This window comes from Aphis gossypii, chromosome 1, assembly GCF_020184175.1.
Source record: "Aphis gossypii isolate Hap1 chromosome 1, ASM2018417v2, whole genome shotgun sequence".
NCBI lineage: Eukaryota > Metazoa > Arthropoda > Insecta > Hemiptera > Aphididae > Aphis > Aphis gossypii.
The window spans coordinates 15865185-15884637 of NC_065530.1; the positions used below are offsets into that span (position 1 = coordinate 15865185).

Below are 19453 nucleotides of genomic sequence, written 5' to 3' on the forward strand. Positions count from 1 at the left end.
AACAACGATAAGCAATAATAATGTGTCGAAACTGCCGTCTGTTAACACTGTGAACGGATCATTCGCCGCACGCCATGGCTAATCGCGACCACTATATACATACACACGCCGAACAATATTATTAGGTATATACACTGCGACTGGGTTGTGCAAACCGCCAAAAATACATTTAACAAGGCGTGATTGAACACGGCGGCCTTGTGTTTTTCCGCGGAAACCCAACACATCACGCAATGATTGATAACACGCACACGCACACTTGTACTACATATTGTATTGTGAGTACAGGTAATACGTGCTCGGCTGGCCGGCGACTGTGCTCCGGCAGGGACGGACGGGCGGAGTTTTTCGCGGACGTTTTCCGACTGCGGAGGGTACGCAGGCTATTATTGTGCTAAAGAAGTCACATTATAATATAATATAATATTATTGTGTTAGGGACGACGTGATGTTACGCAAGCCTTCGCTAGATCGTGCCGAGATTCGTTTTTACGGACATCGTCGACGACGTAATTACATTATCGTTATTTCGATCCGTATCGATTCTGTTCGTCGTCTTACCGTAGGCACATTTACCGCTCACCTCGAATAAAACGTCCGATCGGAGGAAGAGATGGGTGACAAAAACGTCGTCGTCGTTTTTTTTTTTAATTGTAAATCGAGATATGACTGCAAGAGTTTCAGTGCTATTATTATATATATAGGTAGTAATACTTATTGCCACTGAAAAAGCGATTACCGCGCATCGTCGGATCGCCTTTACAAAACACTCGTACAAAATAATGATCAAAAAAATCTAAATTTATATTCATCAAAAAATACACGTATAGGCAGGTTTAATTATAATATTACATGTTTTGTGAAAATTCGTTTGTACATTTACAACGGTGCGATGTTCATACGCATCTGCAGGACGGTCGATGTGGAAAAAAAATCAAACTTAAACGAAACATGCGTTTATTCCTGTCGAGACACAACACGATGTTATATTATATTATAAACGAACGTTTATTCTTAAAATCGTAGACGCTTTCTTTGGAAATCTAAAATGGTGTCGGTCGGCGGCAACACGAAGACCGGGAATATCTGCGATTCGGCCGCCTGCAATTGCAACTGTTGTCGGTACTGTTCCACCGTGGTGGCCGGATTTGGCTGGTGAAAGAATTGCATCGGCACCGTCGCGTGGTGTTGCTGTACGTTGCCTCTGATCTGCAGCTGCGACGGATGTGCCGGTATGTTGACCTGCTGCGGGTACTGCTGTTGCATGACGGATTGCTGGTACGGGACTTTTTGCTGTTGCTGTTGCTGTTGTTGCTGCTGCTGCTGCTGCAATTGCTGCTGAAGGTATTGAGGCGGTAGAGTCTGCTGCGACACCACTCTGGCCTGTTGCGGCTGATATTGGACGGTCTGCTGTTGATTCGGCGCCAACTGGTGGACCTGTTGCTGTAAGTGCACCGGAGGCTGTACCCTCACCGGCTGCTGTTGGTATTGTTGCACTTGACTGGGGTGGAGCTGTTGGCCCTGTGGCAATCTCAACTGCTGTTGGTGCACTTGCGTGGGTTGATACTGCAAGTAGTGCTGTGGCGGCGGAGGCTGCTGCTGCTGCTGCTGCTGCTGCGGTTGTTGGAGTTGTATCATGATGGGCCCTCTGTCAGGCGTGATGGGCAGAGGCTGTTGGCCGGGCAGCAACGGCAGCGGTGAGTTATCGGCCAGAGCGGGCAATGGTGGTACGTTTAGCACGTAGTGCGACGGCTGCTGGGCCGGCACGGCGCCCTGCTGCAAGTTATATGGGACCACGGGCGGCAGGGGAGCGGAGTTCTGGACCAGTTGGTGTGGCGCTGGTTGCTGCTGAGAAGGAGGACCGACCCGGTACTCGGCGTAAGACGATTGCAGCTTGTCCTTGAGCTGGTCGCCGACAAACGGCTGATTGGTTTCCTGGAAGCCCGGCGAGTCTTCCGGCCGGAACGCGGCCGGATCTAAGTTGGTCCTCTGCTGGTGATACGCGTGCGCCGTGTCCACCCGTTGGCCGGCTGCGGCCGCGGTGCTGGGCGTTGGCCGGTGATACTTGTCGTGCAACGGCGACTTGTGTTGTTGCGACTTTACGGCCGTCTGTATTATCTGCGACGTGACCCGCTGCACGGGGTCCAGACTAGATCCTTCGGCCACATACTTATCGCCACCGCCGTTGTCCTTGACGTAAGTCCTGCAAACCATCACGTGTTATAAACAGATATAATTTAAGATGACTTTAATCCTAATTTCTTTTTTGAAGGAGTTGCAACTATAAGTAAATCGAAAATGATGGATTTTTTATTATATCGTGGTCAGCTATATAAGTTTTATACTAAGAACAATTAAAATACGATGTAAAAGCAATATAACAATAATATGCACGATTTGGTGGGAACATGTGCATGATTAGTATACCCAGTATTAATACTAATGCTCTCATATTTATGCCATTTTTGATTAATTAATTCTTATTTCGTGTTAATATGAATCAATGTGTACAATAAAAAGATATTATTGAATACATAAAATATATATTGCTATTGTATAGAGAAATGAGTAGAGCGAATTCGCTCATCGTTTAATCCATAATCACAAGACTAAATGACACCCAGTTTTTTTTATTGAAAACGTGCCCCCGAATACATACAATAGAATTATTTACATTTGCATCCTATTGAATTAATAGGTGTGTTTCATTAAGGACAATAAATGGAATGAAATATCTAATTCTATTGTAATATGGCTTAATATAAATAGATTTTTAGTTTACTCATCTTGATTTTTTAAATTTATTGGTATTCAATAAGTATCTCAAGAATCCAAAGCATTACTTTAATCATTAATTGTTGGCAAAATAATTAAAAAAAAAAAAAAGAAAAAAGTCAATAATTATAAATGTATTATTAAAAAATATGTGAATTAATGATAATCATTCTATAATTATAATTTCAATGCATTTCAAAATGCCATTGTTTAAAATTTGAGTTTTTAAAATTATAGTTTTTATGTATTACTTTTATTATTTTTAAAGTATAAAGTTATAATATTTTAAAAATCTTAATTATATATAACAATTTACAGTTTAATAAATTATGGTTCTAAAAGAAAACTTTATTTTTCTAAGTGTTAAATTTAAAAAATAATAGTTGGCATTTTTTCTAAAACTCGCTTAAATACCTTGGTCGCTAATCATTTTATAAATAGATATTTTGATCTATACAAATGATGAAGTTTAATAATAACGAAACAGTTTTTTTTTAGTTATAATAAGCCTGGGTGTTATATTACACGTCGTAAATAAACTAATAATAATTAAACCATCTAGGATTATAAGCTTCGGTAGTTACAATCGACACGAATATTGTATTTTCGTAAGGGATTTGATATATCTACCAATCGTTTCATAATTAAAATTATACAATGAAATCAGTTAGATATGTGATATTTTTTTTACAAGGATACGTGCTCGCACGTTTCAATTCCAAGGTTTAAATCCGAAGTATAACTAAAGAATAGGTAGTATACTTATATTGTAGATGTGTTACTTGTTTTGAAATTTTTAACTTGGAAATCCACAGAAGCACGGTTTAGCTTGCCCTCGGAAAAGCCTTGTCGCTTATTGAATTTTTTTAATTCATGCCATGGTCAAAAACAAGAAATTTCTTTTATTAATAATAATAACTTTTAAAATATTGTTGAATTGATGTTGTTGTAATTTAAATGAAAGAGTTAAAATAGTAGTTAAATTATAACATAAAATTAATTATAAATAAATTGTATTATATAGGTGCAATATTACAATGACTTTTTTCTTTGTTATATGGGGTTTATAATTTTGATTTACATTTTATTATGATAATTAAAATAACTAACGTCGTTAAAACATTAATATTAACGTCATTTTAATACTTATAATGTCTTATACATTTATAAATATCTTGAATTTAGATTTAAGAATGAATAATATGAATTAACATATTATATTATAGCCTTTAACCTATAATTTTTAAGACTCATTATAATGATAATATGTGGCAAAGTGGTTTTCTATATTACACCAATGTAGAGCTATCTTAAACAGGCAAAAATCATTTAAACAGATTAGATAAATTAAAGTAATTATACGAATAATGTATACTAATAACAAATTAATAATATTGCATTGCATCCACCTAATTAATAAATAATAACTATTAACAATTCACTTGTTGGTTTTATAAATTCCTGTTATATAAATTGCGTTTATGGGAGGAAATAGGTACATATGCTTCGTAAAAATGTAGAATAAAAAAATATTAAACGAACAATAGATAAAACCAATTATGAAAAATTATTCATACTTCTTGTGTTTATTTATTTGAAATATACTGATGCTGGCCCAAAAAAAAAAAAAAATCAAACGAGACAATAAATATAGTATTTTTAAACAGGTACTTATACAACATCGGTAGGTAATAAAATATAAATAGGACAAAACGAATTGTTGCTGCAGAGGTTTTATAGATGATTGGCCGTATGCATCACCCGGAAAGAAAAACATTTTTGTTAATATATAATATTTTTACCACAAAATAACTGTTATTATAATGATTAATGACCTTTATTATGTATAAAGGCGTATATAGAATGTTTCTTTTTAAAATGTGTGAATACGATGTAAATTGCCGACGAATTCAACTAAAATAAAATACGAATTTCCGATCTATTACCATACTGATGTGTTTTTCCTCAACAATTCCCAAATCAAGAATTAATACCAACGACATGTGAAACGTTAAATCCGTATTTAAAATTCATGGGCGACAAACCGGCAGTTAACTTGATGGAAGTCGTTTTAAAAGCTTTTTCAAAATTACCACAATCTGCAATGGTTAGGTTACTTACTTAACACCGTCTTTGTCCGCAACGTAGGACACGACTCTAATTTTACCGTCAGGTTGGACTTGCCCGTAACTTCCCACAACGCTCCCGTTGGGATGACGTTCTTCCATACGGTATTGTATGTTGTTTGTTGGCGCATTTTCCACGTCGTAACTAAATTCGTACGTGTTCGGTCCCTATAAAATTTGACAAAAAATACAACCGTAAAAATCATTCAAAACGCGAAAAATAACCTACACCCTATATTATTATCGTACCTACATATAAGTCATTATTCTACTTACTTTGTGGTTTGTTTTCGATGTGGACGCCCAATCGTTTTCCAACTGTCTCTTATCGTGGACTTTCGTGTCGTCTGATGCCAGCGATTGCGTGATCACTCCGACGACTGTCACCAATACAAATACCTCAACTACCGCACCAAGTCTCGTCTGCATTATATTAAATACAACACGGAATCAATCAATTGAGACCAATCATCAATAATAACAATTATTAATAAAAAAAATAATACATAATAACTAAAGTGCAAGTTACATGATCGTAATATTATTATAACACGTGATTTTATAGTTATAGTATTTTACAAACATGACATTTCTCACTTGAACGTAGCCGATGCGTGAAACCATTTTTTACTCTGCTGAGGCTTGACTGCTAGTGTCGCTCTGCGGTTGTGATTATGATAATTTTTTTTTCTTCTAAATTCTTAGCTTACAGATACTGTGACTATACTGCAATTTGCACCTTATATGGACGGGTAACGGTTTTACCGGTTTTCAAATCGGTTACACCGGAATCGCTGTTTCGTACTCGTATATAGCTCCGTGCTAAAGTAATAAATTGCATACCTGTAATATCAATATGTTATAATATTGATGAATCTCATTCTGCAAGATGTATTATACTAATGTACTAATGCTGAAAAAATTTCCGTTTTACCTTAAACCATGATTGTGTTCACCGTACGACTAATAATCGGTGAAATGATCAGTTTTTAAGGATATTAAGACTCGTATGCAACAGACACACGACCTTGGAAATATTTATAATATATGTATCTGTGACTAATTATCAATAAGAGACTTTTCGTAGTCTTAAAAGAAAGAATTGCATATCGAATAGGAAAGAGAAACATTATATATATATATTATTATGTTTATTTGAAACGAAATAACTACTATAGTACTGCAGTCTATACAGCATATAACTACGTATACATATTATAATATTGTACGTACCTGTTATTGTTATAGGTATTTAAATTGCACTTGAAATAAATTAACTATAAATACCGTCAATGCTATAATATTATATTGGGCGATATTAATATGTTAACTGTTTATAGTGTTTAATTTATATATTTGATAAAAGGTAAAAATAATAATAGTATTATTTATACAAGTATTACAAGTACATCATAGGTATGCGTTACATAAAATTTTACAATTCTACCATGTTACTATAAACCTACGTCCAATTATTATTATTGAATAATAATATTACCTATATTATACACACCTATACAACAGTGTGTTAATGATTTTCCATAGCTTAACTATACTTAACCTCAAGCGTATGCAAGAAGAAAGTTACGTTCCGCATAGCCTCAATAAAACATCAACAGACATATGACGTGGGTACTAAATAAATAATATGAAAAAATGTAGAAAATATAATAACGTTTCATACTTATAGTATAAAGAAGCATACTATAATTTATAATAACCTATACTATATTATATTGTCGTATGATAAAATATTATATTTTAAAATATAACACATTTTTATAACACTTACATAAACAATTACTAGTCAATCAAATATTCAAAACCGTGAGTTATCGTTTATAAAAATGTCATAGGTAATTTTATAAGTGATTTCAATACTATCAATTGTGTGTTGAAAAAGATCAATGTAATTTTACACTGCAAAATTGAAAAAACATATTATATAAATTACACACATACTTAAAATTTCAATTTTAGTAACTATTAACATAAATTAATGTTTTGTTTTCAAAATTATACGTAACGTTTGACGTTGACATATTAATCAATTTTTTCCTGTACGAACATTTCTAATCAATTTATTATACAAACGTGCAATATGAATTGCATACCTAGCACTTGAACCGTATCAATTCTGTATTTTATACTTTTACTGTAACGAAAAATATAATAGATAATTGTTTATTTATAATTACTACACTATATTTTTAACAAACCGACAATACACGGATTAACTTTTGAGCTTTACTGAAATAAATTATGCACATAAAAAGTAAAAGTATAAATACCTATTTAACAAATAAATTTTAAAAACAATTGTGCAATGGTTTCTCAAGTCTAAGCAACGAATAAAATTAATTTATTTTTCAAATTTAATTAAAATAACAATAATTATTTACAGTTATATAATAAGCGACTGTAATGATTCGTTTCCAAGTATAAGCAATTTATTTGCACCAACGGGCATTTCCTCATAAACAATAAAAATTGAAATATAATTTTATTTTAATCGATTAATAATAATTATTATTACATAGGTATTTAGCTGAAAATTATTATGATACGAAATCGTTGATTCGTGATGCCGGTTAATAGTTTATTTGGAGCAAAAAAATCATCCATCATCGGTGACGATCCCGAAGTGGGAGATTACGAAACACTTCGAATAATCTCACAGGACGAATGTCACTCCAGTTATTATTATTGTGATTACGTTCGTTACTGTCAGAACAACATAATCATCCTGCAAATGGATTGATGAAAAATACATTTGGTTATCAGAAATGATCGTCGTTCTGCACGTAAGTCGAAAAAATCGTGTTAATATAAGGACGTAAATCATTAATATTAATATTTGTTTAAGATCGTTGTATTATGTGGGTTGACGTTACGACGATCGTATGCCATCGAAGTCATACCTGCCTCGTACGCTTGGAGCACGTTCACAGGACCCGTTTCAGGGGAAGTACAAGAAGTCAAACCGTGGAGTCCATCTCATCCGCCGGGATCTTCATTCTCAGAATTCGAAAGTGCAAACGCAGATAACAATCATTATGGACCAGATTATGTGGTAATGTTTACAGATTGTTTTACTTTATTTTTGTATGAGTATAAAACTAGGATTGGATTGTTCTTTGCATTTACCTACTTTAAATGTTTATACCAATGTATAATAATATTCATTAAAAAAAAAAAGGCATAGAGTGTGCATAATATTATGTCATTAAGTTTTATTTTCAAATCGTGCAATAACTTAGAGCAAATAACAATTTTATTTTAACAAAAACTTCGATTCAATAATATTTTTAATAAAATATGTAAACATTCCTTATTTAACTTGTAGCATCGATTTAATAAAAATCTAATCGAATGAATAATACAGCTGTAAATTGATCCTTACCTTCTCAAAAGCAGATTGATCATATACTAAATATTATATCATACATCGGATAAATGCTATTATCAACTTATACATCATACAATACCGACTTGTTGTTATACGTTCATGTGGTTCATAATTATACATAATAAAAATGTCATTTTTTCGTAGTCATATAGCTTTTAATTACAAACAGCACTAATAATAAATAATAACCTTGTTTTACTATTAAGCTGGTCGAAGATTTAAACCTGAAAATAAATCAAAATTAATTTGACAATAGTTTACTACTAAATTATTTTTATAAAATATGTATTTGTATGGAATGACAATCAAATATTTCAAATATCATAAATCTAAAATCATTAATATCGTATTTTAAATGTTAACATTATACATTTAAAATAACTATAAATATAAAATTGTTTCAATACACTACCCCCCTATGGTCACCAATTTTAACCAACCTAACCGATAGAAGAGTTTACATCAACTTAAAGTTCCCATGTAATCTCATCGACGGTTCAGGTCAACTACTTTTCCTCATTAACTTTTGAATTCCTCTATATCTGATCCGTTTTTTCACACCCTTTTCTATTTATTTACGCCCCACTAATACCTACCATAGTTTAAATAATCCAATTTATCATATCATATCTTTCTTACCTTAACTATTCCATTTCACTTCTACTGATTTATCGCTTGAATATTTTATTTACTTACATTTTATTGTGTTTTTGAGCAATCTCGTATTCAGTAAAATAATTCAGAAAGCTATTTTTTTTTAATTAGTTTGATTATTACTAAAATATTTTTTACGCTTCTACAGGACTTATAAAAGGGGATAATCTGAACCACACAGCATGCCTCTCTTGATGAACGTCCCTGGTAACCTATAGGGTATAATATAATATATTCAAATATATTAGATATTAATTATTTATATTATGCAAAATAATAAAAATAAAAATTTTATCAATTTTCTATCAATCTGTGACGATATTTATGGTGAAATTTAAAATACGTGCCTATAATATAATTACTCTTGTATGATTGCAAATTGTAATGCAAAAACATGACAGTTAATAATGAATCCCACTCCTTAATAGGATGACAATACACAAAGTATTTCTTACGCTCACCCAACTGTTTTCTTTAATAATTTATTCATATTATGATTTTTGGAATTTTTATGTATAGTCAAAGACTATATTTTTTAAATACTCGAGAAGTATTTTTTGGTGATACTACTTTTTTTTTTATTAGAAGAACTATCCTTTTACCGTAAATTGTTAAGCACATATTATTTTTTTTTATACGTCTATATAATATCTAAACATTTAAAAATTAAAACATAATTTTTATTAAGTGTATATTTTTTAGAAAAAATTTATATCGACACAACCACACGTCCATTAGCTACCTAGTGGGTACCTAGTTATTTTTATACCTACATCATTATTAAATTATAATATTTTGTTTTTAACTTTTTACAAATTTTTCGATGACCGTTGGGATAAACACGTTGCATGTTTAGTTATAGTGAATTTTGGCTATAATTTAAAATAACATCCTCTCCATATTATCGTAGCTTATTAATCCAATACCTATGTGTCGTATACCGCAGGCGAAACCGCAATACTCGTTCGCGTACGGCGTGGACAACCCGAACACGGGCGACAGCCACGGTCACTCCGAGACGAGGGACGGTTCGCACGTGACCGGCGAGTACAGCGTAATGGAACCGGACGGCGTGCTCAGGCGTGTGCTGTACACGGCCGATCCCAAAAACGGTTTCCGAGCGTCCGTCCGGTACGTCCGGCCCGACGGCGAGGAGTCGCCGAACCGCGACCACGGTTACCACGGTGGACCAGACCACGGGCCGCCTCAGCAACAGCAATCCGACTACGAGTCCGGCGGCGGCGGTGGCGGTGGCGATGACGACGGACCGCGTCCGTTCGCGCTGCAGCCGCAATCGCTGTCCCTGCCGTCCGAGTACGAGTCGGAAGTTGACGACGAACCGTTCGCGCCGCAGTTACCGCGACCACAACCGCTGTCGTTGAACTTTGGTTTCAACAAGTACAACGACGGCGGTCACGCCAACAACGACGACGACGACGACTACGACGGCGGCGGCCGCCCGTCGGCGTTCAAGTTCCCGTCGCAGTCCAGTCCGTTCTTCAAGGCGCCAGACGCGGTTAACGGTGCGTCGACGAGAAAACTGGCCCTAAAATTGCCCTAAATTGGTGGACTGAGTTTTTTTTTTTTTTTTTTTATTATTGTTTTTCACCATTATCGTTCTATACGTGTCATTATATTTCAGGACAAACACCACGGGGCTCTATATATATCTAGAGGTGGCTCTGCGCCCGCGATTGTTGTGTGCGATATGAAAATGTCAAAATAACGTGTACACTAAAATATACCATGATAATAATCGTTAAGGTTAGGATTTTATGGGCTTATAAGACCACGAAAACAGCAAACATATTATATAGTAATCAAAAAACTAAAAAAAAATAAACATCTAATCGTGTTTTATTCTTTGGATTTGATATAATATGACTACATTACAAGTTAGTGGTTATACAGTCAAGTGAAAATAATTCTAAATTAACTCGAAACACGTTTTTCATTAAAAAGTTTTTGAAACAAAATAAGCCCAATAACTTAGATTAAAAATCAAAAAAATCATCACTACAAGAGCGAAATACAATTTTCAATATATTTTTTCGCATAGGTAAATGTGAACTCTTAATTGTAATCTTAAGAGGACGCTATACCCGCATGTGTTGTCTTTGTCTTATACACGCGTAACATAGTAAAAAACTGTTTTGCGTGGGGTGACTTTACTCTCTCGATATTAATATCAAAATTACCAAAATTATAAATCGCATTGGGAAGAAATTTACCTGTTTGGTAGTGTATTAATTTTTTTGATAACATGAATACAATTAAAGTTATCGGTTTGAAAACTTAAGGTTTTTTTCATTTAATTATTAAAAATTATTGGTTAATGTCAAAAAAGTTGAAACGCTACCACACAGGTAAGGTTCTTCCTAATGCGATTTATAATTTTGGTAATTGTTATATAAATATCGAGGAAGTAAAGTCGTCTCGCGCAAAACATTTTTAACTATGTTACGCGTGTATAAGACAAAGACAACACATGCGGGTATAGTCGTGTCCTCTAAATTATCTCTCACCGTGGCAGAATGCAGATTATATTGGTTTTTTGAATAATTAATAATCGGGTGAAAAACGCTCTTTAAAAAAATATGATTCTTCTGCGTAACCGCTTATCGTATAAATTGACAGCGCGGTGTAAAAAAGTACAATTTTGACCTGCAAAATAAGTTCATCGCTAATAGCGATTAAATGTACACGAACGTATATAAAGGAAAAAATGCACCGGTTATGATATAACGTACAAATAAAAACAGACAAGACTTATTTCGGTAGAATTTTATTATTCAATATAACCCAAGATTATATAATTCTCTTATCCGAGCTTACGAACCGTTACGAACGTTTATTTTATTTCTATACAGAAGATGTTTTTGACGATTATTGTGATTACTTCGTCGATCGTTTAAAACACGCCTTTATGCAATGTCGGTTTGTCCGTTCACCGTGAAATATCGCTAGCCGAGTCGAAAAACGGATCGCTTCGGTGCAGCAGGTATTCTGCAGTGGACGATGACGACGACGAGCACTGCAGACAATGATCGTGGGCACTAGGCGACCTAAACCATTATCCCCCATCACAACATCCCTCTCTCGCCCACCATCTCCACCAAAAAAAAAAAAAAAAAAAACAAACAAACAAACAAAATTACCTAAAAATCCATTATATGTCGGAGACACTACTTAACGGTTGATTTTTTTTTTTTTTTGTTTTTGGTTTTGCGTTGTCTTACAGATTCCGGAGATTACGGAGACGGCGATAAGTACTACCATTGGCCGGACACGCTGGGTCCGTCACCGCCACCGCCGTCGTCGCCGTCGCCGTTCGGTTTGCCATCGTCTCCGGCCCCGTCGTTCGGCGGCACCCGCGGCGGCTCGGCGGCCGCTTCGCCGACCACGCCGTTTGCCGGGTTTACCAAGCGGCCGTCACCGACGGAACCGCTGCCCTGCCGGCCGCAGCCGTCGCCCAGCCGTGCGCCTCTGTCGGCGGACATCGTTAGCTATCAGACGGGCCATTCGAACCGTTTGCCGTCGTTCGTCAAATCGTCGGACGGTCTGGAGGAGTTCCGGTCTCTGAAAGTGAACGTCGGCGACGACGACGAAGACGGCGACCACGACGACTTGGAAAACTACGAATCGGACGACAGCGACACGGACAACGCGCACGTGTCCGACTACGTCCGCCTGTCGCCGTCCGGCAAATCGGCACCGTCGCCACTGCCGCCGTCCGAACAACAGAGTACGTCGTCGACGCCGCGGCCGCCTTCGCTGACGGCTTCGGCCACCGCCAAACCGCCCGCGGTTACCGCGCCGCCACCGTCGATGATGCGCCGACCGCCGTCGCCAGTCGACGCCCTCGCGATCGACCAGCTGTCCCCGTCGCCGACCATGACGCCCATCCAGCCGACCATAATCGACATCGACGTCTGACCACCCACCCACGATAATGTATATAATTCCACCCACGCACCCACTACTGTTTAACTGCAGTACACAGTATACTAAATTGCTGAACTATACACAAATCATTAATATTTCAAAACGTTGCGTCGATCGTTCGTTTTATGCTGTTCCGTAAACATATATACAGTCAGTGACGGTTCTAGCGTATGGGCAGGGTGGGCAGCTGCCCATACCAAAATTTCTGGTGTTCATTATTTAAAAATGTATTGGGAATGGGGAGGAAATTAGAAATATTATTCACAGTTAAAACTTAATTATAAATCTACTGTTGCCCATACAAAAATGTAGTCCTAGCTAGAACCGTGGCTGTATACAGTCACTAAAGATCCGACGAATCAACAGTGGGCTAATGATGGTCCACGATCTGTTCATTGAATTTTTTGAGAAAACACTAAACGGCTTACCTATTATGAACGCAACCCGGTATAATATACGGTATAAACTATTATAATACTGCAGGTACTACTTTATTTACAGAACGTGTGATCCTTCTCACAGGATAATCGGCATAAATGAATCGTTTATTTAGTTTTTGTTATGTATTTATATTTTATATATTTGAATTAACACTCGTGACAATATCCTAGAGGCTAGAAGACGACAAAATGTATTAAATTATTTCTATAAACTCGGTCTTATGGTAATTGACTTCTGGTGGTAAACAGTGTACGCAACCAACATAATATTATTATATTATATATTTATAAATACGCCGACGTGTCCGTTTAAGCTGTATATATTTTCTGTATAAAAACACATAATTTATATCACGTGGAGTAGATATTACTTTATGATTATGTTGGGCGGGGGATAAGCTTGAATGGTTTCACCAACGGACAGAACGGTCAGCTCGCCTATCTGAAACATAAAATATAACGTAGGTACAAGATAATTATTATGGATCTTTCGGGCAATTATTATAGGTGCTCAAATATATTTTCGATAGAATTATTGAATTTCAACATGCTATCTCTATCGTAATTATTTTGCGAAATCGCCGTCCGTATAGATGACACGTTGTGTTGGTTAAAAAAGGATGTTTAATTGTTCTTGTTTAAAAGCACTATAAAAATAAAATATCAATGCGTTATTCAAAAAAAAACGATTCCTAATACAGTAGAGGTCACCTAAGGTGCAAGGGTTTTGGTAAATTCCCACACGAAACACAGCAAGTAAGCGGTGGTTACATAATAATATGTAAGTTCTTACACGAACAAAAATACACTCATGTGCTTTTTTTTACACGGTAATTAACGTATTACTTTCAGTAGGTACCTTTAAAAATGTATTTAACTATCTACTATTGATGATCGCCACAATATCTAAACTAATAATTGTAAGTCTTGAGTCTAAATAATGTCTGAAGGAAATTTGTATTCGTTATCATTTTTCGTGTATGTACTTACATAAACATACCAATGCATGATTTTTACCGGTTTTATCGCGTTAAGTCGCCGCTCTAGAAATGGGTTGCTTGTGGTATAATTTATATTTATTGTTTTCTCAATATACAATGCACAATGTAGTGTGTAAACGTAAATTTCAAGGAAAATTTTCCTGTTTAGTATCATCTACTAGATCAACAACATAAATAAATACTGTGGCGTTATAGAATTATAGTAGTTGTAACTTCTAACGTTCTGTGCAGCCTTAAAAATCATTAGTGTAATACCTCGAGGTGGTCATTAATTGTTTCCAAAACAAAAATTATAAGTGAAAAAACTATTAACTACCTAACTATTTTTTTTAAATATATAAGTGACGTTATTGTATCATATATATTTTTGATAAGTACCAATAACAGATATAACTTATTCAATTTGAAAAATGTAAAATGTATATTAAATTATTTTTTTACATTTAGTAATGCATTTCACGAATAAGTCTGTAATTTATTATTGTAATTATAATTTTAATTGTATTGTTTTTAATTATTTTGTATTAGTTTCGTAATTAAATTCGTAAATAGTTATACATTTTTAAATATAAAATACCTTCTAATAGTGGACATATTTTTGAGAACAAATTACAAACTTTCTACCAAAAAAATTGAATTATTTGAATTGCGGACGAAATTCTAGCAACCGAGAGTAGTATTTAGAGGTCTCATAACATATTTCTATTTATGGTGCATTCTACTCGTATAATCATTCTAATTAATTTGGACGCGATTTATTTTAAATTTCACTTACCACAATATCAGCTGGCTGAGTTAATGCTACGACCACCATAGTCGCTACTCTTTCGGGGTTCATCGACAGAATAGATTTTTTATTTTCTCCAACACTTCCGACAGCTTCACCGTTTACTTTACCGAGATTGATACTCTATACGAAATAAAAGTCACATGTTTTACCATTCGGGTACCGATGAAATAATTATTAATTAATAAAAGCTTAATATTTAAATACACTATACCTACCCAATAGAAATTAATATATTATACCCCAATCATTTATTTGTTAATTATTATTACTTTTTAATTTGTATAATAAATTATAATTCTATATGCTCACAAAAAAGATATTGTAAAAACACGGTGTTTAACCACAATTATTCTTGATACTTACAGTTACTTTGATTTTTGATCCATCATAAAAGAGTTCATGTCTAAGCCCTTCGGTTAAATATGTAAGTGCAGTTTTCGACGAATTGTACACTTTCTCTCCTGGAAATGGTGACATTGAGTACCCAGCGGTGCTATAAATAAAATCTAACAGATTAGTAATGGATTTTTAGTTTTTAAACAGTTGCACTACATGATAACGAGAAATCATTTAGAGACTTAGAGTAGGTAATAGCTATAAAAAACTATAGGAGTATTATCTAATATAGTAAAATTATTAAAATATAATATACTATTGATTATTGATTATAATTTGTGTTATTTATATAGTCAAAATATGTACCTAATATTTATTTTTAAATTATTAAATTGAAGCATGTTTAAATGCTCGCACTATCTTTCACAATATTTGTTTAAATAAATTGTTTATTTCAAATAAAAATATGTTATTATGTAGTAATGACAAATACCTATATATATAAATATATCCTGTATACATCTTAAAATTTAAAAACAATAAAATTGCATAACATAATATTTTAATAAGATGTTGAAATGATTAGTGTTATGGTTATTTTCAATTTATAAGGTAAAGGTACTCAACCTGTTTATATTTATAATATGTCCATCTGCAATATTGTATTTCTTCATCGATTTATATGATTCCCTACAACATGTAGTTACTGCGATAACGTTGAGATCAAACAAATATCTCCAGTCGTTAGTTTCGCCGTCTGAAACAAGGACATGATTTTTCCGTCTCAAATTATATTTCATTTAAATAGTATTTAAATCACCAACAACAAAGTGTTTTTATTTTTTCATTTAACATAAATTTCTCAGTACTTTTGTACTGATCCATTTCTATAATATGTTGACTATCCTATTTATCACTATCGTCTATCGTAGACCGTAATATTGTCTAAAATGAATCGCATCAAAAATAAATCATAATATGTGCAATTCATGAATTTGAATCTATATTAATGCCACACTCAATTTGTAAAAGCACAGAAGTTCTCTCTGGTCTACTCCCACTTACAATTAGAATAAATTCGATGCCGTGCCGAGTTTAAGCTGCTATACTTATCATATAGGTATTGTAATAATACACACCCAAAATTTTGCTTTTAATTGATGTGTTGGCGTTATTGATCGTAACAGACACTCCTTGGCCGATGGTGGTTTCGATCCACTTGAACAAATTTACTATTTCCGATTCACGAGTCAAATCACATTGGACCGGGTAGATTTTAGCCAAGGACGACTGTAGCTTGTTGGAAAGTTTCTGTATACGAATTCAAGACGATTATTAATATTTCGTTATCTTCATCGACCAATGTTATAGAAAAACAAATCTCAAAAAGTTGCTAACATTATTTAAATTTTGTTTATCTCGCCAACTGCCGAACACTTAAAAAATAATATTTAATAACATGCAATTTTAAGTGAAAAGTGTTTAAAAATATAACTAATTCTAATATTTGATTATATAGACGATTTAAAAATTTTTTTTTTTTATTTTAAACCTGAAAAGTTTTGCAATAAACATATTGACAAATAATTGTATGTAGATACAAATATTTTCTTAAATTACATTTCTATATTATTTAAAGTGTATTATAATTAATAAGTATTAATTATACTACTCACTAGTGTAATTATTTTGAATTTTAAAAATATTTAGTATATAAAGAAACGATAAAACAGATTACAAAATCAAACAAATAAATAGAAAACTGTTTTGTTATTTCTCGAGGTTTTTAAGTATATACAATGGAAAAAAACTTGTGTAGAAAATCAATAGAACAGCTGAAATAACTGAAAAAAGCAAAAACAAGCATTTACCTACATAAAAATATAGCCGAAAAAAGCAAAAATAAATCGGTTTATTTGGAATCATAATGGCTTACCCCTTGACAAATTTATGTAAAAAAATTAATTTATATCTCGTATATAAAAAAATAAGCATATGCTTTAAAATCCGAGCCCTACTTATTAATAATAATCATAATATAATTATAATATCGAACTATAATACTATACAATTTGGAAACAGTTAATTTTATTGGTATTTGGTAAATAATTAATAATGAAATTAATACTTATGCGTTTACGGCTTTACTTTAATAATACATGAAATTGTACAACGTTTTCTATAGTATGTGTAATGTGTATGTACTATGTTATGTATATTATTATAACGATGTCGTAATATGGTATATTTTTAGAGTATGATCATGGTAACTGGTAAAGAAATGAGAATACCGTCGATTACAAAAACTTAAGTACCTACCTATGTAAAAAATTATTTAATCGTTAAATGTCACAAGATCATTTAGAAAACTTAATTATGTTAGAGTATTGAAAAATAAATGTCAACTAAAATTAACATTAATGATATTATTGATATAAGGTTGCTGCTTAAAGTGATCTATAAAAAAAAAAATAAATGTATGTATTCATTATACTGAATACTTTTATAAAAAAAATAAAATAATACGAGAATTGGTAAGAATGTACACGTCTTGTTGTAAATACATTCCGAACGAAGCGAACAAAACAATTTTAGGCCCTTAAATTTAATTCCCGGTAACATAAAATAGCCCTATGAGTAACGCAATTATACTATGGAGAAACTTATTATAGTAATACTTGTATTAAGACGATTTCTTGGGCTACAGCGACAATTTTCAAAGGGTACTTGGACAATTCGGCCACTATTGACTGACCGATCTCTGAACTAGCTTCAGTCACCAAAACGACTCTATCCGTCCAACGATCCATTTCTGTAGTGACGAATAAAAACTGTAAAATATATATTTTTCGAAATTCACATAAGTAGTAGTGTATTGAAAGTACTGCGTTGGTGCAGCATATACAAACGATCTGAACGACAGTATTTCGTCAGAGCGTACAGCTCCATACTGACCTTTCGATTGTATAACTAAATGTTTTAATTGCGTAATTATTTAACGGTATTACATATAGGATCGATACCATCATTACGACCATGTATTATGAGTTGAAAACATTTTTTTTTCACGTTGAGTATTCTAATCAACTGTGTTCAATTATGAGCGATGGTAATCCAAAACGTACTATTGAACAATACTGATTTTTAGGATAAGCGATTTTATGAATGTTTTCTTCAAAAAATCAATATATAAATTAACTGAAAATAAATTTGATGTATATTAAGATTTACTAAAAAAAATATATATATGTATTAATTTTTCAAGTATAAGCCTAATATTTTGGTGTATTAATATTTACAATAGGTAATCCAAAACGTACCTATATTATTCCATTTATGACAATAAATTATGGAAACATTTTATGGAAATTGTTCGTTTTAGCATAACTTCAAAAATAAACTTTTTTTCGATATAATTAAAATATAAATTTTGGTATAGTACTATTATATTATTAGAATAAATTTATAGTCGTACCTACCGATGTAAAATTATAATATATACCAGCGGTTTCCAAACTGTGTACCGCGAGCATTTCCAAAAGGCACCGCGGTCTACGACTCATAATAAATAATTTACTATTTTTGGAATTTTTTTTTGTTCTCTTTTATGGTATTCACAACAGGTCACTACGACTGAATTTGATCCTAACAAGGGCACCGCAAAAAAAATTTTTGGGAACCGCTGATGTATACTCATGAGTGATGAGTGACAACTAATGCGTGTGTGATTAAAAATTATACAAAAAACATTGGCATAATTAGGGCTTTAGGGCATCAAGCTTCCCAATTAGTTAAAAGGTCAAAGGTTAAGTAGTTAAAATGTATTATAACTAGTTACTCAATGACTTGTTTTTAAATTCATTGATATAATATATTGATATTATAACGTTTAACATATACAGATTTATAATATAATGTTTAGTTACTGGTTAGGTATTATGAATCATTCAACACATAAGTCCTATGTATTATACTAT

At 33.2% G+C, this 19453-nt stretch overlaps 4 protein-coding genes across 5 annotated transcripts; 2 read left to right on the top strand and 2 right to left on the bottom strand.

The window, feature by feature from the left end:
• Positions 1–780: 780 nt before the first annotated feature.
• On the bottom strand, positions 781–5934 carry LOC114123850 (putative mediator of RNA polymerase II transcription subunit 26). 2 transcript variants are annotated; one of them, XM_027986974.2, is made up of 5 exons: positions 5836–5934; positions 5499–5744; positions 5178–5324; positions 4897–5069; positions 781–2203 (listed from the first exon to the last, which is right to left on the bottom strand). In XM_027986974.2, the coding sequence occupies exons 2-5, from the start codon at positions 5523–5525 to the stop codon at positions 1015–1017; spliced, it is 1536 nt and encodes a 511-aa protein (XP_027842775.2). In that variant the 5' UTR covers positions 5526–5744; positions 5836–5934; the 3' UTR covers positions 781–1014. The 2 variants fall into 2 exon arrangements, with proteins under 2 accessions (XP_027842775.2, XP_050059022.1); XM_050203065.1 differs by lacking the exons at positions 5499–5744; positions 5836–5934 and adding an exon at positions 5408–5432.
• Positions 5935–6913: 979 nt separating this feature from the next.
• On the top strand, positions 6914–11747 carry LOC126550820 (pro-resilin-like). The gene is made up of 3 exons (XM_050203101.1): positions 6914–7705; positions 7768–7974; positions 9911–11747. Exons 1-3 carry the CDS (start codon positions 7688–7690, stop codon positions 10523–10525), a joined length of 840 nt encoding a protein of 279 aa, XP_050059058.1. The 5' UTR covers positions 6914–7687; the 3' UTR covers positions 10526–11747.
• Positions 11300–12900, top strand: LOC126549347 (uncharacterized). Its single transcript, XM_050198200.1, has 2 exons — positions 11300–11330; positions 12206–12900. The coding sequence occupies exons 1-2, from the start codon at positions 11300–11302 to the stop codon at positions 12898–12900; spliced, it is 726 nt and encodes a 241-aa protein (XP_050054157.1).
• Positions 12901–13613: 713 nt separating this feature from the next.
• LOC114123857 (dehydrogenase/reductase SDR family member 11-like) lies at positions 13614–18430 on the bottom strand. The gene is made up of 6 exons (XM_027986992.2): positions 18155–18430; positions 16616–16787; positions 16104–16233; positions 15504–15633; positions 15126–15260; positions 13614–13791 (listed from the first exon to the last, which is right to left on the bottom strand). Exons 1-6 carry the CDS (start codon positions 18284–18286, stop codon positions 13717–13719), a joined length of 774 nt encoding a protein of 257 aa, XP_027842793.2. The 5' UTR covers positions 18287–18430; the 3' UTR covers positions 13614–13716.
• Between the last annotated feature and the right edge of the window lie 1023 nt (positions 18431–19453).

Bases quoted from the DNA above. Each gene is read 5' to 3' on its own strand.
- LOC126549347 (XM_050198200.1), top strand. From the start codon at position 11,300: ATGTCAAAAAAGTTGAAACGCTACCACACAG. The intron at 11,331-12,205 runs GTAAGGTTCTTC...GTTGTCTTACAG, and splicing joins GTTGAAACGCTACCACACAG to ATTCCGGAGATTACGGAGAC.
- LOC126550820 (XM_050203101.1), top strand. The intron at 7,975-9,910 runs GTAATGTTTACA...CGTATACCGCAG, and splicing joins ATTATGGACCAGATTATGTG to GCGAAACCGCAATACTCGTT.
- LOC114123850 (XM_027986974.2), bottom strand. From the start codon at position 5,525: ATGGTTTCACGCATCGGCTACGTTCAA. The intron at 5,070-5,177 runs GTAAGTAGAATA...CAAATTTTATAG, and splicing joins CATCGAAAACAAACCACAAA to GGACCGAACACGTACGAATT. The intron at 2,204-4,896 runs GTAAGTAACCTA...GATGGTTTGCAG, and splicing joins GCGGACAAAGACGGTGTTAA to GACTTACGTCAAGGACAACG.
- LOC114123857 (XM_027986992.2), bottom strand. From the start codon at position 18,286: ATGGATCGTTGGACGGATAGAGTCGTTTTGGTGACTGAAGCTAGTTCA. The intron at 16,234-16,615 runs GTGTGTATTATT...TCCTTGTTTCAG, and splicing joins AATTAAAAGCAAAATTTTGG to ACGGCGAAACTAACGACTGG. The intron at 15,261-15,503 runs GTAAGTATCAAG...TATTTCGTATAG, and splicing joins GATCAAAAATCAAAGTAACT to AGTATCAATCTCGGTAAAGT.